At 45.7% G+C, this 26,571-nt stretch overlaps 1 protein-coding gene across 2 annotated transcripts in view; it reads right to left on the minus strand.

Annotated features, from left to right (window-relative positions):
• Positions 1 to 26,571, minus strand: part of LLGL1 (LLGL scribble cell polarity complex component 1) — a 557,504-nt gene that overhangs the window by 36,971 nt on the left and 493,962 nt on the right. For both annotated transcript variants that reach the window (XM_069645702.1, XM_069645701.1), the window contains exons 18-20: positions 23,956 to 24,220; positions 17,122 to 17,245; positions 6,573 to 6,664 (exon numbers count right to left, since the gene is read on the minus strand). In XM_069645702.1, coding sequence (XP_069501803.1) covers positions 6,573 to 6,664; positions 17,122 to 17,245; positions 23,956 to 24,220 — 481 coding nt within the window. The remainder of the gene's footprint in view (positions 1 to 6,572; positions 6,665 to 17,121; positions 17,246 to 23,955; positions 24,221 to 26,571) is intronic.

Genomic DNA, 26,571 nt, shown 5'->3' on the forward strand with positions numbered 1-26,571 from the left:
TTTTGTGAGTCAGGAAAAAGTTGGAGGGTTTCTGGGTTCAAATGAAGAGTTCCAAGAGGTAGAGGACAAGTTGTTCTAGTGAATAAAAGTGTCCCCCACTTGCAGAGTGCTTGCGCGACCAAGCAAGGGCAAAGCCAAAATGCTATAAAAGTTTCTAAAAGTTACAAAACTTTTAAAGGGGAGATATGGGGCTCAGGAAAGTACGGTTACAACTCACCCCTGTACTCAGATTCTTATTAGGACTTGGCAGGTCTTCAGATGAGGGTCCAAGGTGGATTTTCCCACCATTAGTTGCAGTCCTTGATGCCCAGGGGTTGCAGGTTCAAGCACTTCCCTGGTCAGCGACAAATGCTGGTGCAAGGTCTTCAGGATGGAGAACGCAGAAGAACTTGATGCAGGGTCCCTTTCATCACAGGAAAGCTTTTTTTTGGCCAATGGCCACCAATGCACGGCGGTGTTGGGCTATAACTTTCACGGTCAGACTTTGCCTCCTATCTCGGGTCCCCTTGATGCTGGAACCATGAAACCTGGCAGAGAAGACTCCAGCAGCAGACGCTGTGGATGCCCAAAGTTCCAGGCCTCCACACAGAACAGCAACGTCTCCAGCACGTTAGCCCAAACTCTGACCTGGTCAGTCACTGGGTGATACATGGGCACTTCCGAGGGATCTTCTTCACAGGACTCAGAGCCAGCGTTGAGGGCGATTGTTCCCACCACCCCATGGGTCGAAGCTCCTTCACAGAAATTCTAGAAATCGCCTACAAGACAGGGCTCTTCAAGGACAGCAGCAGAAGTTGGTTGCCAGGCCTTCTTCCAACGGGTCCACGGTCTCCTTACACATCTTGCAGCTGGACAGGATCCTTCAGGTTTCAAGATCTCTCTGCAACGGATGTTGGGGTCCTCTTATCCATAAGCCAGGTAAAACTCCCACTAGCCAATCTAATATCTGGCCCACACATCCCAAAAGTGATTCAATCGGGACATCTGGTGGCACAGCTCATGCATACAATTCAGACACACTGAAACTAGTTTGGATTGGGACCAGACAGTCCCAACTCACTTCCTGGCAGCCATGATTGGACACTAGCCACAGTAGGTAGCCAAACACGGTAAGGCTACATCAAAATACACCCAACAAATTGCTAGAAGTAACTGCTGACACCAGCTTGTCCCATAGGCACACCTAGAGTAACCACAAATACTCTGAGTGTTAGTCTGGGGCAAAACAAAAAGTGTACCCCATTCTACTACATTGTAAGATGCATTTGTGCGACGATAAAAAGTTACCAAAAGTGGCAACTAAGTAAAAAGACCAAGGCAAACAATGTTTCCCAGTGCTGACAGCCTGAAGGGCACACCAGTTTCCCTATGAAAAATGAGAAAAAGCCAGTGTAGTGAAGCTGAAGGCTTCACTGCACTGTAAAAGGGTCAGGTTTGAAAACAAAAGCAAAAGGTTTGGGGGTCCATACAAACGGATGGAAAGGAAGGCTATAAGAAATGTTTCCCCAACACCTAGGCATCCAGCTGCATGGAAGTTCAAGTATATCCTCCCCAACTGGCAGCTTCAGTATGTGGTGCATTCATCATGTGTGTTAGGGTAATCTAAAGAGCCCCTCTGAGGGTGGGACTTGATTGCAAAACAGATTGTATTGGAATAGGATGCACCGGCTCTTAAACAGGGCTACCCATGTCCATGCAAAATATGTTGCACCGGTGGCAAAATTACATTTTACTTGTAAATTCCTTTTAAGATTCTAGGGGTTGCAATCTCTGGAAGACCCAAAATCTGAGACTCCTCTCTCCTATGACTAAAAGAAAGTTGTAACATTAGTCCCATGGACAGCAAAAGCATGCTCTACTAAAATGTGTGTAGTTAAAAAAAAATAGCAACGGAGTAAGGATTTGTTAACATTTTATATTTTATTTAATTTTTTAAGGGAAGCCATTAAATAGTTAAATGTCCATCGTTCGTTCGTAAACAAATCACATCATGCATTTGTGGCAACTAATTTTGAAATAGTCCTCTGCAAAAACACAACCAACCACACCATATGCAGAATCGATCAAGTAGTACTTTAGGGTCAATGTCCTATCAACAAGGTCTGTTAGTGAGAGGTGGTTAAGTAGTTAACCTCCTGTAATTGAAAAACAAACTCCATCAATCGTGCACTCCCCTTCCAAGTAATAATCGGGACTTCCCACACAATTTTTTTTCACTCGTTCCTCATTTCACAGGCATGCCAAAATTGTGAAAACAGCCAGCCTAAATTCTAGTATTAAGCAACACACAAAGCCCCCTATGCAGGCTGGCCACATTTGGTTCTGTACCAAGTATGCCTTTCACAAATGACCAGCTCCAACTAAACAGACGGATGGAAACATACTGTTTCCTTAGCATGGTTTAGTCCCCTTATCCTATAGTGCAAGCTTCCAGGGTGGACTGGGATCAGGAAGCGGAAGGTCAGTCTTAAGAAAAACACCCTCAACCTTGCACAGGGGAGTCTTGTGGGCTCCACCTCACATTGTTTGGGACCTGCAGAGGAACTCACTATTGTACTAGAGAGCTGCAGTTTAATTGCTATGGAAGACCTATACTGCGCTGTGATGAGGTGGCCCACATCACCCTGCTCCTGAAAGTTTTGCAACTTCTGCTTCCCTCCTATGGAATAGCCGACGCTGCTGGACTTCGCTTCCGGACCAGGAAGCCCATCATCCACAACAGCCCTACCTGTGGGCCGTGCTGATGATTCCCAGGAACCTGAATGACATTTCAACCCTGGTGCTCACGGCTCTCTCCTTCTTCCGCTCAATGACTTTGGGGATGATCAGTGGTTTGCATGCCAGTGCTGCGGGACTGGGAACGGCACACAAAGGCAATTGCGGTATCCCGTTGCAAGCGGAAGGGGCGGGGCAAGGGGCGAGGATCCGTCCAAAATGTTCGACAGAAAAAAACAAAGCGTGTTTTGGCCGAATTTCGGCCATTCGAAAAATCTGAACGTCCTAAAAGTTTTACCTGATCACGCATTCAGTACTCGGGGCTGCAGGGGTGTCCCCCGCACCCTTGCTTACTATATTGTGAGCAGGGGACAACTCCTCAGCTGTCCTGAAAAAAATAAATAAAAAGAATAAAAGTGAAAGGGAACAGGCGTCGCAGGAACACAGCAAGTAGGAATGCAAGGGGAGTAGGGAGGTGGGGGTGTGGGTAGGGCTGTGTTGGGGGTGTGGGCCGAGTCAGTAATGTTCAGGGGAGAAAAGAGAAGATTATTTCGAAAAAATTATCTTCAGTCTTTTCTCCCTCGAACATTTCTAATTGGGTCTTTCAGCCCCAATCCAAGAGGCGGTACCCGGAGCCCAGGTACTTTCGACTAACCTGGTTGGTCCTTTTCGGGTGGCCTCTCTGTAAATACAAGGCCTGCCAGGGCTCCCGTTGTTAATCGCTCTCCCTTACAAAGGACTTTGATGCCAAAAGACCCAACAACCAGACCTGGGCTTACGAGGACAGAAGCGCAGCTAGAAGACGACATCCATACCTGCTTGGAGCAAGTTTAAAGTCCCGCTGGAGGAGTCTGAAGAAAGACTCAGGGTTTCTAGTCTTGTTAACCTGAATAAAGGAAGTTTAGTTTGAAAGCGCAAAGTGGTGTCCCTCGTTCCTTCACAGGCGGTCTCGAATCTTGCTCAGCTCCGGAGAGGGAGAATCCTGTGTGGTGAGGAAAGGTGGGAGGTAGCATGACATGCCTCACCACGGCTCGGAGTTGGGACGGGGCTTGGCTAGGGACAGGGTTGATAATTTGGTCTGTCGCCTGGAGTCCATCTATAAGAAGGCCCTCCTGAGAGGCTACAGTGGTTTGTCCCTTCATCATTGCAGAAAGTGGGGGGCCGACTGTTGGAACCCAGCTGGTTTGAAACATACTTAAGCCTGAGCAAATGTTTGTCTTCATGCTTTCAGGGGGTAGTGGAATGGGATGGGGAGGAGATGTGAAAACTAGTGACAATGAGGGCTACCCCTACTGCAGTGTTGTGTGGCCACTGTGCGCTTTGCAAAACTTTGGTACACTTTCTTCAGGACAACTTGGGAAGATGAATAGGAGCCTTAGCTACTGTAAGATTCATGGCGATTTGGGGGGTGGGGGCAGGGTGGAGGTGGTTTGGACATTGGTTCGATAGACCCAGTGAGGTTTGTGGATGAAGCTGCATCGATTGTAGGGGACACTACCAAAACCACCCAACAAAAAGCAAATTCCCTTGGTTGTGGCAGCAATAAGTAAATGCAGGCGAGGAGATGGGCGACAAGGATGCATTTTTGGTAGAGTGGTCTTCCGTGGCATTTGTTCACTTACTAGCCATCCTCACACTCAAATGGGCAGCCTTTCTGCCCTTCATTCAGGCCCTTCGCACATCAGTGCAGCAGTCACTGGTAGTCCAAGTGATGGCTAGTGGTGAATGTTTAAGTGTGCAGTGGAACATTTGATGCGTCCCATGTCGCCATGTGGTCACTGTCTGCTCTCAATGTGTGCTTTGGTCTGAATTATGCAGAAATGGCAAGTTGGAGCCCGAAGATGCTTTGTAGTGTTCTTACCTAACGGAACACTTTCCAGGAAAGTCGCGTTTATTACATGGTGAGCATTGTTCTTCTGATCATTTTGTTCCTGGATAGTTTCCATGTAACCCGAATCTTTGCGATTGTGCACCAGTAAAGTACGGAGCTGCACAGGGACAGATTTAATCTTTGACAGACTAGCTATGGCTCTATTACTACTACCTTGCCCAGACTTCAGTTCGTCCCCACTGTGATTTTCACCTTCCAAGTCATGAAGTGGGACATAGTAGGGGGACAGCAAGCAGCATAACACTATGGTAAGTGAATTTTTTAGAAGTTGGGCTTATTCTAAAATTGATGCTCTGCATCTCCAATTCCTTGCCAGGCATAACATTTGAGCTTACTCGGATAAGCACTTGAGTTTTTTTTATTAATTTCACTTGCTGTTCATCAACATGCTGACCTATTGCCCATTGCCGCGCCCACTCTTCTCTGCTTAGCTACACAGAATCCCAATAATAAAGTGGCTTTTTGAGGACTGGTCCATCTCTGAACTGCAGTTCTGAAATTGTGAATATGGATACTGCTCTTGTATTTTAAGATGGTATTTTTTGCTAGCTTGCCGTCTGCCACCTCCAACTGTCCTATTCCAGCACCCTGCAAGTATAAGCTAAGTATAAGTATAAGCTAAGCAAGCACCCCTGCAGTTCTCCACTCCCCGTGCTGTAGAATGACGACTTTTGGCCAACCTATAAACTAAAGGTGGGCGTTTCTGGATTGCAGAAGTTTGAATAATGATTACCTAAAAGAGACGTATGGCTGTTCTCTGTGCCTGTGGAAGTATTCAGTGCTGCAGGGGGGACGACTATTCTTTCCCATAGTTCATTGTTTGGAGTGATATGCTCTTCTGCAATGGGACCCAGAGAAAATATGTAGTCCCTTCTAGGGAATCTACGAGATTCAAGTCCATACAAGCTGGTCTGAAACTAGTTGGTCCCAGAAAATTTATAAAAATGTGGTCCTTCAGTGGAAGCGACTAGTCGTGACCCCTAAGCTTCAGAGGCTTTTAGGTCTCCGACCTCTGACCTCAGCCCTTCTCACTAAGCTAAGACGGCTGCTGCTCCTCCCCGACTCGATCAGCCATGCAGGAGGGCCCGGGGTATCTCTGACAAACAATGCAGGATTCTTCAGTCTCGTTTCCTGGCCTTGTGTTTGTTAATCTGAAGGAATTCGAAAAAAGTCACGGTTTCTTGCCGGAAAGGTCAAGGGTATCTCCCTCGGTTTACCGTCTTTCTCCCCTCGTTCAGCTGCCATTCAGAAAAGGCTATTCCTTCATGTGCTTTGCTCAGAGTGTGCTCTTGTCCTCCGCCTTTTATACATGTGGGGAATTTTAATGGCAGTCAGTTGTGAGTGGTTACCAGTAATTACCCGACCATAGTAGTGGGACATGTCATGTACACTGGGAGTATTCTGAGATCCCAAGTACCCGACTGGACAGGATGGGATAAAGAAGTTACAGGGAATGGGGTTCCGCGTATCGCCATCAGGTGTCCCGCCCCCACTCCCCAAAGGCCCCTCACCCAGGGATGCTCCACACTGGTCCACCCCAGGAACTAGATCCAAAAGCGATGACTGTGTCCTGGCCACCGGGATGAAGATCCTCGGGGACTAGCGGGTGAGACACCTAGTTTCTCACACAGGCTAATCGCTACACGAGTTTTCAAAAACCTGAAGTATAAAAGGCTATGAACAAAGCCACAATGCAAGTTGGCTCCCGAAACAAAGGGCAGAGTTATAATGAAAGGTTGCTGGGTCCCTACTCATCAATAAACTAAGTGCACCCTACAGGGACGTATTCTCATTTACTCCACAGAGGTTTGCAACCATCGAAAAGCTGTCTTTCGGGTGCATTGTAAACCTCATCGATATGCAAGCACTATCATTAACAGACTATACATTAGCCACAGCTGAACAACCTAGTTAGTCCCATTCTGCTTGATACCCAGCCCACACCACAGTCTGAACAATTTCTCACCTGCTCCATCAATTAACGAGTGGTACCCTTCCGAACCCTGCAGAACATGGTTCCCATTGGCATGGTGCACTTTTGGAGATCCATTCATGTTGCTAAAAATGGAAAGACAGCAGTTTAAAGCAGCAACAATAAATTCACTAGCCTTTTGTAGCACAGGCATTTCATCGTTTACAGGAGTCATTTTCTATCAAAGCCGCAAGAATGTGCTACAGAGAGTCGGATATGCTAAACAAATGGGAGAAAATGCTGAAATGATTTGCCAAATCAATGCGCCCTGCGGAGCGTTAACTTCCAACTTCAACCCTCGGCTAACCCAACCCACCTTCTGAGGGCACATTTTAGAAGCCGCCCCACCCTAGGAAGAAACCAGGTTTAACTTGTCAATACAGCACTACCTAGCCCCCAGCCAAGATAGGGCGGAATGAGAGGACAGCAGCAGTGCAGACCCCTCGGTGGAAATGCTAATGCAGAAGGGTACCACAGGGGCTTGCAAGGGCATCTTGTGCTGGAGATGCCAAGTGAAAAACTCACTCAACCATCATCTCACTTAAACTTGGCACAATTCCGTTAAGAGTCTTTACATATCAAGTTGAGGCAGTCTTTGGGTCAAATCAATATTGCATGAAGGAGGAATGTTTTTCCTCAGCTGGCCCCACAAGAAGGTCCCATCCTACATGTTTCAAGCAGCCATTTTGTCATACTTCAGGATAATTTGGGAACAGAATAGGCCCATGAAAACCGATCTGGAACACAGAAAACTACCAAAGGAAAAATAAAATTGCACAAATCCAAAGAGATTCCCATTTGAAATAAAACATTACAGCACGCAATGAATGGAGGACAATTTGGAGCATTGAGCGCATGACCCACAGAACTTCCTTCAAGCTTATCCAAGCAAATAAGATGTGCATGATGCAAATATAAAAAAGTCCGAAATTTCACAAAAACAGGAGACATTTCTTTTAGAATGCAGGGCTCCGTTTATTCCTGCAGCTGCAACCGTGGCCTCTCAATCAACCCTCCGAGATCAAGTCCAAGTCAGCCCTCGAGCGCAGCAGCAGAGCCAAAAATCTGTCCTCCCCTCACACGCAGCCAGGATCCCCACCCTGCTCCAAACACAAGACAGGGATTAACAGCAAGTGCAGTGTAGAGCCAGCGCGGGGGCGGAGCGATGGCATGGGTCAGAGGAAGTTCTGCAGCAGGAGTGGGGGAATGGGAGACATTCAAATAACCAACCGATCAGGAATGGGAGCTAGAGTCATTTACTTCGCCCCTCAGTCCACACCTCGACCTAAATTCCAGACCCATCTCCAGCCGAGTTTGCCAATTCCCACAGGATGTTCCCTGCCTAAAGAGATTGCTCTCGTTTGCCAACTTCATTGACAGACAATCTGGCCGATTACCCATACAATGACATCAGATTATCACATGGAAGCAATCGACATCCTCAGCCATTGAGAAGGCTCGGAATACAGTTAAACACCGATGCTGATTGCATTCCAGACATTCTGACTTCAGAAGCAGCCAGGGAAAAAAGCATTTCTCTGTGTTCAAGAAGCAGCAAAGTCATTTCCAGCAATGCTGCTTTCAACACGACACCCCAAACTAATGTACTCCAACAGAGTGAAAGCTAAAACCTTGACGAATGCTTTTACTTTTGTAGAGAAAAAACATTCACATTAACATTGCACCTAAAGAAAGCTCCTGCTAAATCTCTTCCAGTTTAACGTTTACAATTAAAATGCTTACCTTCTAAATGCAACCTATTAATTTTAATGATACAAAATTAAACTACATTTACTTTACTAACACTTTTTTGTACTTTACTCCTTATTCATCTAACATCACTTACTTCACCACCACAACTCCAAAACATTTACTGCGACTAGCAAAATGTGCCAATAGCCTTGTAGATCTTGGAAGGGGTCATTATCGCTTATGATAATGACCATGTCCCAACTTATGGCGCTCTACCTTGCCCTGAGCCATAATGAGTTATCCCAAGATAATGACCCCTCCCTTGTTCTAAGGATATATTAAAACACAAATACCAGGCCCATCAGTCGAACAGAGAATCTTCAGGCGGACACGACCTCATTCTGGAACAGTTATGCTGGTCGAAAACACTAAATTGTTACTCTGTACTGCAGGTATATGATATGATATTTTATTTCTACCGCGCTCGTACACAAGTGTTTCAGAGCGCCGTATGGTGGTAAAGTCTGCAGACCCAGCATTGCATTTCCTCTGACCTTCCTGTTCAGAGCACACCTTTGACAATTGCCTCTTGAGCTAGAATTCCTTTTGGGAAGCTCAATTTAACGAGAGCCAAAGAAGTCCTAAAGGAAAGTGTACAAATCTAACCTTAGACCATGCATGCGATCCTTGCCTTTTCTTCAGCAAATCTAAACTGTGCATGTAGCCTCCTGTTCCATCAATCCCACAGAACGTGCTTGAATGCTCAATGTCACCAGTCTCTCAAATGCATAAACCAACATCTGTGTAACCCGCAACTCATCCATTCACCTGTTTAAAGTTGGAAAAGAATAATCGAACACTGGTAGTCATTAAACACACCAAGAGAATTGTATTTTGGTTTAGATCAGGGGTCTACAAGCTGTGGCTCTCCTGATGTTTTGGCTTATGACTCCCATGATCCCTTCACCATCGTCTATGCTGGTGGGAAGTGTAGTCAAAATAACAGAGCCAAAGGTTGCAGACCACCCCAATATAGGTATACATAGAATTATCTTGGTGTTTAACGGTTACAGATTTCCAACTTCAAAAGGAGGACCAGATGAGTTGCAGGCTACACAGATGTTCGTGTATGCCATTTAGAACCTGGTAACACACAGACAGAAAAGGCTATGCTTTTTGCACAATTCTTTCCAGCATTGCTCTCGATTAATCCACCCGGCTCCCTAGTCTACATTCAGTGTTGGAGTACTGATGTCTTGGGTGGTTTTTAATTACAGCCCAATTAGCTGGCCACCATAACCTTTGGATGCTGACTGAAATGCGATTGGTGGGCTGGTTTCAGCCTTCTCCTGAGTTAGTAGGTTATTGGATGAACCTGTGCATTACTCAGATCCGTTTGCAAACCTTGCCTGAAGATTTTTGGAGGTTGGGCTGTTGCCAAGGACCCTGATTTGGCTATACCAGCTGGGCCTTGGCTCCTTTGTCCTGTGCAACATGCTCCCTGCTTATGGAATCCCATTCAGGGCTCCTCTGCTTCTTTTCATCCTACCTACTTGGACTGGATTTTCAGATGGATTTCTAGAATCTGGCCATATGGACAGATTTTAGGAGGCCACCTTGCATAGTAAACAAGGGAAATTAAATCAGCCAAAACCCAATCAAGATAGCAATGGAGAGCAGTCAATACTATTCTCAGGAGTGTGAGTGGGGTCAGGCGGGTCCACACTTTGAAGCACACAATTCAATTTATACTGCAAGTACAAAAATACTATAATCTAGGCCCAAAACACACTAGAAAATGAAACAAGCCAGGGATAATTTTGCACAAAACTCAAACAAATACATTCACCCTAGGTTCTACTATGCATTCAATGATTTAAATTAATAAAATAAAGTAGGTGATGCAGCCCAATCCATATGGAGAGTGGAGCCTTGTGCCCAGAAGTCAGAATGCTTCTCCTTAGTATGTATTTGATGCAGGTAAAGTACTTGCGCTGGTGAAATGCTCAAAGGAAGAGACGCAGCAAAGTTACTGGTACGTAAAGAGATTTTCTTTTCTTCAAGGTTGCACTGCCCAGGTGCAGCGACCAAAAAGCTGTGGAATGGAAGGATACAAAGAGACTGGTTCTCAATGTTATCTTATGGAGGACACATGAAGTAATGGTGTTACAGTAACCACTCGTTTTTCGGCATCCACTGGTAAACCGGGACTTATTTGGGCCTAGTGCTGCTTAATGTTACTGTCTGTTGGTCCTTAGAGGCAGATTTCCAATTATGCTTAAAGCTTTTATTCCCTCCTGTTGAATAGTACATATACCAAGTACTTCCATGTTGGGTTAGTCCAACATATGCTGCATGGGGGAGTAGGTACCTGAATCTATTACTGTATTTGTTGTATAGTTTGTTGGAATAGGTCTGATGGTAGTTTACTGTTTTTATGCGAATGCAAAAGTAAAGAATATATATGGTTTGACAGAATATTGTGTGGTATGTTGTGCGGGGGTGGGGGAGAAATCAACTGTACTTTGGAACCAGTACATCCCCTCTGAAGGGTGAAGCCTGACTGTACCACTACTTAACCAATTGAGTGTTTAGATGAAGCTATGTGGATACCTTGTCCTACTAAAGATGGGTGTCTTCTCTGCTTATACCATAGGGCTATAGAGCTGTGGAAAAACCTTTCCAGCACACTGAAAAGCGGTTTACTTCGGATCCATCACTGCATGACTGGGAATCATCCAAAACCATTTAATAACAAGATTGTTGTACTTGGCACAACGCCTTCCTCCCCTACCCATACCCCACCTATTAACTTCTGGTCGACTCATTTGGGATTTCCCCCTTCAAAAGAACCTTGGGCAGCAAACAAGAGCCACAAATAATGAATACTTGTTCAATCTTGTTGGTTCCACTGGAGTACTCTGTGGCATGTACTCAAATACTTACAGAAACCTCCACCGACTCGTAATCTCCAGCCTGCAGAGACCAAAGTAAGCTCAAGTATTCATAATACAACTATGCCAGAACTGTTGTAGAAATTCCAACCAGTTACAATTGAAATGCAGATCAATTTGAGATATTACATTATTGGCCGCAGAAATGTCATGCTGTATCCCCCTGGTTTTCCATAGATAAAATATTTTTGAACAAGCTCCCCTGCAGAAAGATCGTTTTCAGTTCTACATTTCCAAAAACAGCAGAGCGTACATACACAGGAGGCGGAGATTGAGACAAGCACTTTCTTTTTTATTTGGCAACTCAAAAGCTAAACCCCCTCCCATAAGCAGGATCAATTTGAAAACACATTGGCTTCTTTGAGAAACCAGAAGGTGTCTCACCCACTAGTCCCCGGGAATCTGTCATCCAGGTGTCCAGGACACAGCCATCACTTTTGGATCTAGTTCCTGGGGGTGGACCAGTGCGGGAGGATCGCCTGGGTGAGGGCTCTTCAGGGAGTGGGACACCGGATGGCGAGACGCAGTATCCCCTTCCTGTAAAACCTTTACCCCATCCTACCAAAAAGGATATTTAGGAGCTCAACCCTCTCTTTACAACACAAACACGTTCGTACAGACAGCCTGCTATGAGAGAAAACGGACTAACAAATGTGACAATAGCCTTGTAGATCTTGGAAGGGCTCATTATTGCTTATGATAATGACCATGTCCCAACTTATGGCTCTCTACTTCGCCCTGAGCCATAATGAGCTATCCCACGATAATGACCCCTCAGGCAATTACTGACCACCACACACACCTGACTTCCATTAAGCTTCCCCACACGGATAAAAGGCGGAGCACGAGAGCACACTGAGCGAGGCAAAGCACACGAGGAAACAGCAGTTCCAAGATGGCAGTTTAATGAGAGGAGAAAGACGGCTTAACAGAAAGGCATTGCAAGGAGGGAAGTTCACTTGACCTTTTCGACAAGGAACTGTTGCTTTCATAAGCCCCCGCGATTGGAAAGCATAAGAACAGGAAAACAGGCTGAAGAATCCTGCATTGTGTGTCGGAAATACCTGGGGTCCTCTCGCGTCAATCAAGGCAGGGAGCGTCACAAGCCGCCGTGGTACTGTACTTGGCTCCAAGAACAAAGCAGAGTCAATGAAATCAACAGCCGTTGAGATGGGGCGACTGATACAAGACCGGTCTGTGTTGAAGCCAAGGTTTCAAGCGGCAACATTGTATGGCAAGCGCTGGAACGAACATTGTTTGAAATATGTGTGATAAGAGACGCAAGTAAAGTTGAACTGCCTATGAGTGATTGAACTTTGAAACCAAGATCCAATACCTTTGACAGAGTGGTCCGGCACCATCTCTGTGCTCAAAGGTCTCTGTAAGGTATCCAACTGAAAAGTGAGAGTTGTAGAGAATTATGAATGCAAGTGGTCAAGCAAAATCCAGCGAACAATCTAAAGTCTTCGATGTGGATACAGTAAAGAAAGTTTTTGGCAAAGTAGAGAACGTTGGTCCGAGCCCTGCAGAGGGAGATCAATCGCAAGCTTGTGGCATAATCAGTTAATGCGTTATATTGCTAACTGAAAGGATAGTGGTTTGAGCTCATCCATAGACAGTAAAGTTCCCCCTCAAGCAACAATTTAAAATGACTGAAAAGTTGAGTTGTTGGAAATCGAGAATTGTGCTAGAGATTGGAGCACTGATTGTTACTCTGACTGTAGATTTGATTCTGCAAGGTCACCCGGTCCTCTCCCCAAAAACAGAACAGTTTTTCAATTAAAAACCTGGGGACAGCCGGCTCGATTCCAGGACGCCTTGTCACCCTACCAATGTCCACAGGATTGGAGCTATTTTTACATAGCAAATACCTACATTTTAGACAAACCCAGTGCACACGCATTAGTGGGTTCCCAGTCAATTGGTCGAAAAAATTTGGTCGACAGGACAATTGGTCGACACCATTTGGTCGAATGCCAAATGGTCGAATTTTTTTTTTTTTTTTTTACACTTTTTTTTTTTTTTTGGGGGGGTCCCCCCCCAACCCCCTTTTTTTTCTATTTTTTTTTTTTCGACACACGAAAACCCACAAAACACATATATATATAAAAAAAAAAAATTCGACCATTTGGCATTCGACCAAATGGTGTCGACCAAATGTCCTGTCGACCAGTTTGCTGTCGACCAATTGACTGGACACCGCATTAGTGATAGGGCTATGCCCAAATAACTCCCCCACACCTCCGCCACCCGCACTCATCGGTTCAACCTTTTCTTGCACTTACTGGATTTTAAAGCCACTTATACCATGCGAATTCAGCTGCTCAGTTATGGCCTATGAAACTTTTCACCAGTTGACCTGCTCGCAATTTGTCTCCAGAGCTTGCAGCCTAAGGGTATCGACCCATCATTTTGTGGTAAATAAATGCTAAATGTATTCAAGACAAGAAGAGCGCCAGGCAAGTCTAGTCTTTAACACCCCTACCTGGTGTTGCCATCCCCCAGGGGGGAGCCTTCCTGATAAGGGCAGTTGGCCACCATGGTAACAGAGGAACCTCTGGGGATTAATTAGGAGGGGTTGTTCCTCCAGCATTCCTATTGGAGATTTTGGGGCCACCTTTTGGGCCCCCTCATTTATTTGCTACACATGTTTCTTGATCGCTTATTTCCTGAAGTCCCACTGCCATTGCATCCCCTTTTAACCCAAGATATACGGTTGCGGGTCGTCCCTACGGTGTCCAGTCCCGTGGATGCTGCTCAGGCTCCCCATTTTTGCCCTAGGGGGATTGTATCATTCACAAGTTTTAGGGAGTAGGTGGTTGGAAGCTATACTTGGTTATCCAAATGTATCATTTTGGTAGCCATTTTTAAATGCTATTTGAAATTTTGTGTTCCTGGGGTTTCCTTTGTCTAGAGGACCACAATGTAGCATCACAGCTGCCTTTCTTACTACATGGGATCTTGGCAGCCTCCACATTGGTACCAACTGGTTTAGGCCCATATAGGTCCCTGGACTATTTCCGGGAGGGCGGGGGGGCTAAGTTGGTATAAGTGGCAACTGCACTGATCAAGCAGCATGGTTGTTCATCACTCTTCGCCCCCAGCCCGTTTTAGTATTTAGGCTTTTTCCTGCCCCCGTTATACTCTTGCTCTCTTGTTCCTATGATGTGGAGGTGGTAGGCCTTCTGCTGAATGAACTCCACCCCCCCCAACCGCCCCCCCGCACCTCCCCCACCGAGTTTGACATTTTTAAAGCACTGATTTGGAAAAATCTACTTGGGGCAGTGGCTTGGGAAAATACTGGCTGTTTTTTTTGCTAGCAGCGGTCCTGTCCAGGCTTCTAGAAGACTCTGGGCAACTCCCCACATCTGTCGGGCTGAGCCTCCAACCTAGAATTGTTTTCTGGGCTGTTTACCAGAGCAACCCAGTGTTTGCCACCAGGCTCATTCGCCTGGCTATGGTCTCTACTGGTGTCCAGAGGGGATCTTGAAACTTAATCACTCTGCCAGGTCATCAACTTGGAATTTCGGAGGCTGCCTCCAGCTGTTCCCATGCTGGGACGATTTGCAGGTGTGCTGCAGCCTTTGTCAAGCCAATGTGAGCAATTTTTGCTGGTCATCCCATCCCCCCCACACACTGATAGATTTGATGCAGGCTTGAGGGTTCAGGTCCAGGTTGCTAGGATGGTAGGTTGCCCAGCGTTCAAATCCCTGGCAACCGAATCCCAAAAACTGCACCTGTGGAAAAGAACGGTTTAACTCACCGTGTTGTTTCGGGTTTCTGAAGCCTTCTTCGCCGAAGTCACTGCTATAGAGGCCCAGGTACTCCGCCAGACCAGCAAGACGTTCGTGGAAGGCCCTGACTGAGTCAAGCCGCTGGTATTTACATCATGAGAATCCGCAACCCTGCTAGCCTCCCATCAAACTCTTTGGCATCCTACATACCATGCTTCATGTCCCCCTCCCACAGGAACCTGAACATAGGACTGTATGCCCACTGTTCACCGCTCACAAGTTGCGTTGCCTCCCACCCACCATGAGCCCAACTGGCCTACTCTACAGAGGTTATACCAGACAGGTGACCAATTCTGAATGCACATCATACTTGGAATGGCCCAGAGTGATGGGTTACGCTGTGCATGGACACAAGTGACACCAGTCAAGTGGCTGTACATAAGTGACAAGGCATAAATTAGTTTTGAAAAATGGATTAGCAGAGTTTGCGAATTAACATTTCTTTGATTAGCAAAAAGACCCATTTGATTATCAATTGTTTACTAATATTGTTAATGTTATCAGAAGTTATTAGTACCCAAGACATGAAATGAGCAACATTACAGCTGTTTTGCATACTGCTGAAATAAGACATTGGCTAGAGGAGTCAGGCCTTGCAAATTCTTTACAATTCAGCTAGAACTACAGGTTGGGTAACTTAGTTTCCCCATTTAACCTAAGAGAAATGCACTCGATCCATAGAAATGGAGGACAACACATTTAAAATGTGATTAGTGTACAATGGCATGGCACAACAAACCCGCTTTATTTGGCACACCTATGCCACCCAGAGGCCCGCCGTGCACAGTGAAACTTTTGTTTGACATTTACAGCAAACCAAGTAAATGTTACATAAACGTTTCAAACATCTCTTGCAAATGCTACTGGCCTGTCCTAAAATGTACTGGACTATGCAAGTGTGCGAAAAGACTGAGCCACAGCTGAGTGTCCATAAAATGTAAAAGGTTAGCTGCATGAATGGGCACACAAATAGATATGATAAAAAAAGGCTCTGAAAACAGTTTGGCCAGCTGTCTCCTGTAGGTGGTAATATATAATACAGCCATCCTAAAGCAAAGTGAGCTCTGGAGGCTAACTACAGTGTTGGGTAGTGCAATAGATCTGTAGATGTACAGATTGGATGGAACTATTGATAATAACTTTGTGTAAGCATTTAGTTTGCTTTGTGTATTCATTATGCATGAGGAAAGAAAGACTTAGCAGAGCAGATTGCATAGCAGGCCCAGAACTGGGGAAACTAGACGGAATATTGTAGTTTGTGGCCATCTCAATTTCAGGGTACCTGGTATAAAGCAACTGGATGATAATATAGAATATCAAGGAGTATGGGTTTGTGCATGGGTTGAGCACCAGTTGCAAGATGTATGCAACCTGGAGGTTACAGAACTGGTTTTCCCTCAAAAGCATTCGATCATGTACATTTTCAAAAGTATTCACTCGTCAATGTGATGCTTCTTCCCCACAAAATGAAATATAGTTTACAATGAAATTTAGATACACTAACCTAAATTTTACTGTAAAGCATAGAGATGATGCCGTGTTTTACAGTGCTAATAATCTAATCATGCATTATGTAACAACCTACATTTTATGACTGGAATTGCAGGACTGTCTTTTTAAAAAAAATATATAAAGTTGACACATACTGGTCTTTGCCAGACAGCATATAGAAAGCTTAATAAAACTAGCATCCCGATTATTTCTGGTTTGCAATTATTTGAAAAATAAATTCTTGCCTAGCACTCCCACACATGCCTTTGGCACTTAAGAGTGGAGATGACTACTGTTGCACTTTCTTTCCATTAGGACTTGCAGAGAAAAGAGGGGGAAGAGAGCACAGAGGGCAAGAGGAATGGAGGGTGAGCTGTGCTTCCATTGAAGAGGGCAACTTAAACAGCTATCTTTGCTACACAAGTGTCCATTTGATTAGCAAACTGACAGAATTGCATAGCAAATTGCTATGCGACACTGCTTATTTTATGCCTTGGACGATCACCAACATGGGTAAGAAAAGTTGAAATCAGTGCACTAGTGGCTTTAGCTCAAAACACCACACCGGGTCCCTACATTGGTTAAAATGCGCTGTTCAATCCTTGTATTCACCTGAGAAATTTGGAGTCTTTGGCGCTGTGGGGTCGGTCAAACTCCACCAAGCACAATGGCTCTGTAATGTTCTTGGCACTTAGAGAAAAACGCTCAAACTCAGATGGAGAGATTAGATAGAAACCTGGTGAAAAAACAAGAAAAACATCTAATCAGGCTGTTAAATGACAGAACACAAAACATGCAAGTGACGGCCTGAAATGTAAGTAAAAACAGTACAATTAAACACTGCGATCTGTATAGCTTTCAAATAGCCCTCGTCATTAGGGTGACCGTCTTCCAGTCCGGGTTCTTTAGTCAACAGCGTTTTGCATACTAGAACCTTTAGTTCTTTCAACCCATGCAACTTTCTGACAAGATATTACAAAAAGCTGAAGAAATACCCAACAAAACAATACAAAAGAGCTCTTACCAAGATCATCAAGAAACTTCCGGATAACGTCCAGAAACATTCAGAGCCTCATACCAGACAGCCCAATACCCGGTGCTTTCTACATGCTCCCCAAAACACACAAAACCACCCTGAACGCCCAATCAGTGGTTCAGGCACTCCGAATATTTCTGGCTGGGTCGAGAACATCTTGAAGCCACTAGTAAGCGCAACACCCAGCTACATCCAGGACACCACTGATCTTCTCAGCAAGCTGGATCATAAAGGCCCTCTGCCAAGGGGCATTTTAATGGCAACCATGTATGTGTAGTCACTCTACTTAAACATTCCCAACGTTGAAGGCACCGAGGTATGCAAGAATGCTCTTGGTGATCAAAACCCACTGACACTATAGGCAAGTGCATAGAATGCATCCTGACCCACAACTATTTCACGTTTGGTACGGATACTCATCTCCAAATGATAGGGATGGCCATGGGCACTTGGATGGTGCCTCAGCAGGCAAACGTATTCATGGCACAATTAGAGATGGATTTCCTTGGCACCTGTGACTGCAGACCTTTGAAATACCTGTGCTACATCGATGACGTCGTCCTGGACTGGAATGCTGGCGAACAGGACCTCAAACTTCCACAGAAGATTTTATGAATTCCACTCAACAACCTCAAACTTTCCTACTCTTCTGAAAAAGTAAACTTCCTAAACACCCCCATAACAATAAAATATGGCCAGCTACAGACCACAGTATATCGCAAATCAACTGAACGTGCCAGCTACGTAAACATGCTACAATATTCATCCAAGCATTGCGATACATATCCAATATGCTCAGAAACAAGGACCTGGGATAAAAACATACAAAGTTTGAGATCAGACTTCATAAACCATGGATACAACCACAGAATTGTGGACAGCCAGACCCACAGGGCAACACAGATCCCCCGGAGCAAACTCTTCGAATACAGAGCAAAAGAGACACAAACCCAGGTGCCACTTGTAGTCGCATACAATCCAGAGCTCGAAGCGCTTTGCAAGATTGCTAAGGAACTCCAACCTATCCTGCAACAAGATGAATGTCAGAAGTTTCCAGAGATGCCCCTCCTTGCTTTCAGACAGCCAGCCAATCTGTAGGGAATGATCGTCAGAAGCAAACTACACACAAATAGCACAGATTATGGACTGTACCTTGCAGAAACCAAAGATGTCTAACCTGCCCACACATTAACATTTCAGACACAATCAAGATGCTCCACACGGGGCAGGACTACAAAATTATGGGACGGTTTCCATGTGCATCCAGCAATATTGTTTACTTGAGTATGTGCATGAAATGTCCCGGATGTGGCTACTACGTTGGGGAAACTAGTCAACCTCTACATAAACATATGAACCTCCATCGTCAAAGTGTGATAGGATATGATATGGTATTTGTAACGCGCCTATACACAAGTGTTTCAAGGCGCGACGAGGCAGGGAGGGGGGAACAAGGGGAAGGCAACGATCCTACTAGGCCAGGTGTCATTCAGACCGCGCAAGTGCAGGGGGAGGGGGAAGGGAAAAGTGCAAGGGGAAGGGGAGGGGGGGGGGGGGAAGTGCAGTACAAGTAAGTAGAATAAAGTAAATAAATAGGGCCAGTTGGTGGCAAGTGCAAGGTAAGTGCAGACAAGTGCTGGGAAGGGGGGGAGGCTGTAGGGATACAGAAACAGTCCCTCAGTGCAGGGGTTGCCAGGGAGGCAGTGCAAGAGGAGAGTGGCTGGGCCCAGGACCGAGGTCGGTGAGAGTGGCCCAGTTGCAGATTAGGTGCAGATTCAGTCGAGAATTTAGCAGGGGAGAGGGAGAGTGAAAGCAGAAGCAAAGAGGAAGGTTTTGAGGTGCTTCCTGAACCGGTGATGGTTCTCCTCAAGTTTCAGGGAGGCAGGAAGGCTGTTCCAGAGGGAGGCCCCAGCCACGGCGAGAGATCTACCCCCAGCTTGTTGCTTCAAGAAGCGGCTGACCCTGAGGGAGTTGGAGATGGATGAGCAAAGGGCTCGGGAAGGAAGATATTTAGGAAGAGAGAGTTGAAGGTATTTAGGCCCCAGGCCCCAGAAGGCCTTGTGGACGATGCAGAGGGTTCTGAACTTAATCCTCGCAGCCACTGGGAGCCAGTGTAGAGATTTCAGTCCTGGAGAGATACGGTCCCTGGGCTTGAGGCCAAGGACAAGTCTCGCAGTTCTGTTCTGGATGAGTTGCAGGGGGCGGAGAGTGGAGGCAGGCAGATTAAGATCGAGGCTGTTACAGTAGTCCAGCTTCGAGAGAACCAGGGCTCGGGAGACAGTGAGCTTCTGGGGGAAGGAGAGGAAGGGAAGAATACCTCTGAGGAGGTGCAGCTGGTAGTGTGACTTCTTAGAGACGTCAGATATATGAGGAGAGAAGGAGTGTGGGGAGTCGAAGATGACCCCAAGGATTTTTTGCCTTGCAGGTAGGAGCAGGAGGAGGGCCAAGCGAGGCTGGCCAGAGAGCTACAGGGAAGGAGGGAGTGGGTGTGCCGATGAGTAGAATCTCAGTCTTACTAGCATTAAGGCAGAGGTCATTGGCGGCACACCATCCTGGATGGCAGACAGACAGTCAGAGATGAGGGAAGGAGAGGAGGAGGCCGAGGGTAGCCTGAAAATGAGTTGGGTGTCGTCCGCATAGTACTGAAAGTAGGGGCAGAGAGCGGCGATGCGGTGGGCAAGGAGTGCCAGATACTGGTTGAACAGCTAGGGAGAGAGATTAGATCCCTGGGGAACACCACAGGTGGAGAAAAATATGTCAGAGAGGAAGGACCCAAGTTGGACCTGGGAGGGTCGATTGGAAAGGAAAGAGGTCAGCCACGCCAGAGCCTGACCAGTGATACCCAGGTTATCACAGAGACGGTTGAGCAGGATGGCATGGTTGACAGTGTCAAAGACAGAAGAGAGATCGAGCAGAATGAGAACACACGGAGTGTTGGAGTCGAGGTTCAAGAGCAGGTCCTCACAGATGTTCAGAAGAGCAGTTTCCGTGCTTCTGGCCGCTCTGAAGCCAGATTGATGGTCATGGAGACTACCAACAGTTTCAGCATGGAGGTTAAGCTGGGAGATGGCCAGTTTCTCCAGGAGCTTGCCCAGGAAGGGAGTGATGGAGATTGGGCGATAGTTAGTCGGGCAGGAGGGGTCGGAAGAGGGTTTCTTGAGAAGAGGGTGCACAAGGGAGTGCTTGAGGGGGGATGGGAAGACTCCAGAGGCGAAGGAGTGGTTGCAAAAGTCAGCCAGGGCAGGAGCCAGGGAGTCGATGTGGTCCTTGATAGTTTTGGAGGAACAGGGGTGAACCTGTTTAGACGAGACTTTCATAGATCGGACTTGTCTGGAAACCTCGTCAGCAGAAAAAAGTGGAAAGGCAGAGAAGGAGGGAGGAGGGGTGGCTGCAGAAGGGCCAGAGGAAGAGCCGGGAAGAGAGGGAGGGAGGTGATAGGAGGAGAGTGAGGACAGGATGTCCTGAGTTTTTGAGATGAAGTGAGAGGCCAGTGCAGAGGGCCAGGGAGGGGACAGGAGAGGTAGAGACTGCAGCAGGGTTGGCAAGCTCCTTGCAGATTTTAAAGAGTTCAGCCGAGTTGTTGGATACCGCAGAGATGCGGGCTTGGATAAGGGCTCTCTTTTTGGTGAGAACGGAGAGACGGTATTGCCTTTGGAGCAGGCGGCAGGCCAGTTTATCAGAGGATGAACATGAAGCACGCCATTTCCTCTCAGCCGCCCTGCACTTGCGTTTTAGGGTGACGAGATCCGAGTCATACCAGGAGTTATATCTGGCTTTGGGCTTCAGGCGGATTCTCATGACAGGGGCAAGGATATCAAGAGTATCAGATATAGCAGAGTGGAGCATGGAGAGGGCTGTGTCAGGGTGGGAGTCAGCCGAAGGGGAAGGGGGGGGGCGAGAAGGTGGCAGCGAAAGCCTCAACTGACACGCGCTTCATGGGTCGGATGACCGAGAAGGTGGGGGGCAATGATGAGGGTGGCTTTGCCTGTGGGGTAGGGAGGCTGAGGTGGGAGGTTAGGAGAAAGTGATCACTCCAGGAGAGGGGAATGGAGAGAAGGACAGAGAGGGGAAGGTCAGAAGAGATCAGAGCATCAAGAGTGTGCCCTGCAGAATGAGTAGGCCCAGACGGGAGAATAGAGAGAGAGAGTCGCAGATGTCATGAAAGAGTCCAGTGGGGGGACAGGAGGCATCAAGGTGGATGTTGTAGTCACCAAGAAAGAGGAGTTGAGTGGTTGAGGACAGGAGTGAGGAGAAGAGGTCAGCCCACTCAGAGAGCAAGGAGGAAATTTGACCAGGTGGCCGATAGATAGTAGCCACGGTAAGGGAATGGCTAGGAGAGAGAGTCAGCAGACAAGACATTCAAAAGAGGAGTAGGTCTGCATAGGAGTGACAGTGGCAGGAATCCACTCAGGGAAGATAAGGGCAACACCCCCACCTGCACGGTTGGGCCTGGGCATGGAGAAGATCTTCTAACCGTCAGGTAGGAGTGTGTCAAAGCTGGTGACAGAGCTGGCTGTGAACCATGTCTCAGTGAGACCGAGGACGTCAAGGTCCAGTTCCTCAAGAAGGTGACAGATATCAGAGGAATGCTTGATGGCAGAGCGAGAGTTAAGAGTGGCAATGTGGAGAAGGTTGCCAGCCTTGAAGGACTTCCGGGGAGGGGTACAGATCAGAGGTACGCCCTGCAGAGGTGTAGAAGGAGGTGAAGAAGGAGCACGAGAGGGGGCAGGGAGGGTAGAGGCAAGGTAGCCGAGGACAGCGGGAGAGGAAAGGAAGTTGATGAGGCGAGGGAAGCGATGTACTAACGAGAGTCCAGTGGGTGAGCTTTTTTCAGAAGCTAATCATACCCTTGATCAAGATTTCCGTACTAATTTCAGGACTAAAAGCTAGAAAACCTATGAATTCAAATGCATTCACAAAACACTGGCAGGGGGCTTGAACAGACATCGCAGTTTCACGAGTCACTATTCCAATTAACAGACTTTTCCTTTAAACTTTTGTTTTATTGGCAAACTGCAGGTAATTACAGACATTGAGCATCAAACGTCAACACAAGCATACGTTATATCACAATCTTTGGCAGTTGTGAATTTTCCCATAATCAAACAAGATTTAAATCCACACAACAGTTTTTCAAATGCTTCATTTCTGCCTGTGGAAGTGGAGCATTCCACGAAAACTGCACAAATATGCAATATATATATTTGTGAGCCTAATTAAAGGGACCGACTCGTTTTCTTCTGGATCGACATTCTATTCAACCCTCGGCTAACACGGTACAAGAGATATATATAATGCTTAGCTAGGTTTTCATACTCAGCTGATAAAATGCATCCGTGTTCGTTGCCCTCTGTGGTCCAAATGGCAAAGTGCACCTCTGTGTGCCTTTACAATTCCAACAGCCATTATTTTAACAAACAGAATGAGCACTGTTCTAAGCGGTCACCTTAGCCTTCCACTATCGCAAACATTAGGAATAATTTCAAGTTACTTCTATCCACCCCCACTTCACACAGGGAACAGCCGTTCCAGTGTCAATGAACAGTTATTACCAGCTCAACGTTTCAGTATATAAAGAGCAAACGATGTAGAACGAATGCCTCCTCACGAGCTAAAATTGAAAGTAGGTGCTGTAATTATGCTACAACACAATCTTATGCCATCACTAGGAATCTTCAATGGAACAAGGTTGACAATCATAGAGGCCTGTGTAATCGATGTAACTTAGATACTGTTCTTATGCTGCGCATACCTCTTATTCAATCTGATACAAATATGCCTTTTAAATTCAAAAGAAGACAATTACCTATACGTGCAGCCTTTTCAATGACCAATAAAAAGTCACAGGAACATACACACCCTTCCTGAAAGGGAATCAGTGGCAATTCAGATATTTAAAGGGGAACAAAAGTGACCCTACAAATTACCTACCAATATTGACCTTTAAGATAGGCTAGAATGGCGTATGTTACGCCGACAACGGCTAGTTACAAGAATATGGGTTGGGGACACAGTGGAGGGGTGGGGGTTAGAAGCTTAAAATACATGCCGCTCAGAAAGTGTTGTTGGAACAGCGCTAACTTAAGGTGGAATTGGTCACGAAGTTGAGGTAGGAGTAGCAGAATGCACAATGAACGTTCTGAAAACCACAATCATCACATTCTCGGGCCACTACCAATAGTGATGGCTCCAGGGAATTAAATATACCCCTTATAGAAGAAATGCAAACATCCAAAGGAAATGTACCTTGCGTTGCTACAATGACTTGCTATGTTACATGTAAACCTAAGGCCCCACCACCCCCGTTAGAATTTCCATAAAGAAAAATAAAAAGGACTGCATAAAAGAAGTTGCCAAAAGGACATCAAAAATAATTTACAGCTTTATAGTTGTGCCCAGGGATTGCTCACCTTGTCCGTGCTTTGTGAAGACACAGGAGGCGATGCCACTGATGTCCTCTTTACGGATGCAGTCATAACGCACCTGTGGCCGCAGGGCTGGTATGGTGAATATGTGCATATCTCCCAGATTGGTCAGGCAAGCTAGGCAGTTCTCGGAGTAGTCCTCCGACGCAACACTTGTGAAGTTGAGTAGGCCCACCTTGCGTACCCGGCATCCTTCATGGGCAGTCAGCTTGAACTTGGTCTTGGCACTGACTTTGGGTAATGTGAATACCTGGAGTGGGTGGAGAAAACAAAATTAGTGAAGGACTATTAGGTAGGTTTCTACTTTGCTGGCTGAATGAGGGCTGCAGATTGCTAAGTAATTCAAACCCAAAATGCAATAATGTGGGAAACCTGACCTTCACATGTACTTGCATTTGGGAATGGGCGGAATTGGCCTTTATTCAAAAAAAGGACAGCGGTTCCATTTTGGGCTCAAGGTAAAAATCTGATTGAAATGCAGACCTACACATTTGTGAAACACTAGATTACCCAATGCGTGTAGCAAGGAACAAGCCAGCAAGTTGGTGTGGCATGTGCATGGAAAGGTCAGTGGAAAACCTATTTCATTCTTTGCCAGACAAAACTGAGCACCTGTTATTTCGATTTTCACTTTCCAAGAGGAAGATGGACTTGATTGAATACCTCAGACACTGTTGCGAAGGAATCGAAAGCCTTCTACAAGCACAATTTTAATGTCTTCCTCAATTTCAGTATGACCAATAATCATGGGGTGAGAGGTGGGTCGTTCCAGGTTTAACAGACATCTGTGGAAATGGCCCACATTTATTTCAGGGCAACTCTGATTTTTGGTCAATTACATGTTACAAAAAAAAAAAAAGGAGTGCCCTGGTGCACACTGAACTAATTTTGTTGGGACAGGGGTTGTTATGACAGCATGTGAAGCCTTCAAATGCCACTTTGAAGTTAGACTTTGGCAGCCAATGGAAGGTCTCTGCCATATGACCTCTTCAGAACCTCAAATTACTCCAGCATTTTGGGCTACACGTAAAGGTCATCAAGTAGTGTTTTAGGGAGCCCAATGTTCATTCTGATCCTTTGGCAGGAACTCCTGTTGAATGCTTACAACCATTTTTGTTCGCTACATTTGTACTGGTGATTTACATAATCCCAAATAAATGGGGAAGACAGGGGTGAAAAACCAGCAGCGCAGTTTCTTCAATAGCCCTCATAAAACTACTTTAGCAAATAGCATGTAGCGTTGCCATGATGGGAGTTGTGTGGTAGGTAAAGTTACATAAAAATCATTCTTCATAACAGCAAATTAATTTTGTGGCAGCATAAATATTTCATCTGAAATTTTGAAGGTAGCAAGTGAGTACAAACTCATCAAAAATTAGGTTTGTCGAGACAGTGGAGAGAGGGCGTTCTGCCATAACGATCTTTTTTAAATCAATTTTCGACAGAAAACTGAATAAAAAGCCATAGGTTTTTCAAGCACTTAAGTAGGGGAATATGCAGTTCCTTTTTGTATTACACATGGGGTAAACGTATCCGCTCTTTACCCTCAGGATTACAGGAGGTAACCCTGCTGATCTTGAATTCTACAAACAAATATCTACTTTAAAGAAGGGTCAACAGAAAACAAACTATGACAATTAACAGTGGCCAGTATCATTCGAATATGGAGTCCGTTTGTAGTGCAACCTACATACTTACCTTTCATCCAAAAGAAACAAGTGCATATACATTGATATCATTTTACATCTCTGACACCAAACTTCTAGACAACCCACATTATATAGAGACAAGTGGAGGGAACGGAACTAGACATTTGAACATACAATAGTCAATACAGGATCTCAATTGCCAACACCAACAGTCGCAGCAATTCTAGACCCCTAAACATAGTATTGGGAGAATAGAAAAGTGAACTTCAGTCAATGTAGGGCATACAAGTTAGCTTGAGAGAAGCTTTAGTCTTTTTCTGTTTTGTGTGATACTGTATAAAAAGATAACAGAAAGGACAAAGTACCCCAGAATTGCGGTATTATTCTATAAATTATAGATCTCCCTGTTTTGTTTAGGGCATACAAGTGGGACATTTCCAACAGCCAGGGGACACTAAAAGATAAGATACAGACTCAAAAACTAAAACAATACACTTCTGGAGAAAAATAGATGCATAACACCAACTATTTCTAGTCTGTCTCACAAAATCTACTAGCTGGCAAACACCAGCGAGGATATTTTATGAAGGGCAAGTAGTCTACCTTTCTGGCGAGTATGGGGATGTTTGCCATTTACGCCAAACAAAGTTTGCTTTCAGTTAATGTGAAACAGTTCAAATAAAAGTGTCACTGTGCATAGCTGGGCTTTGGGTGGCAGCATTGCGACAAATATGAAGCATGCTTATGGTGACATGAACCATTTTACAGAAAGGAGAAGTACATTTCCTGTCACCAGTCACCCTGGGGAAGGTGCATCTCATTGGTCGAATATGAAAACTAAGAACCTCGCCCTGCAGGTCTAGTGAGATATTTAAGAATTTGAGAGACATTCAGGACTTCAAAAAAAAACAAAATCTTAGGTGCAAGGGAACATTCTAGAAATCTGCAGAAA

Source organism: Ambystoma mexicanum, chromosome 2p, assembly GCF_040938575.1.
Source record: "Ambystoma mexicanum isolate Mex_15411 chromosome 2p, UKY_AmexF1_1, whole genome shotgun sequence".
NCBI lineage: Eukaryota > Metazoa > Chordata > Amphibia > Caudata > Ambystomatidae > Ambystoma > Ambystoma mexicanum.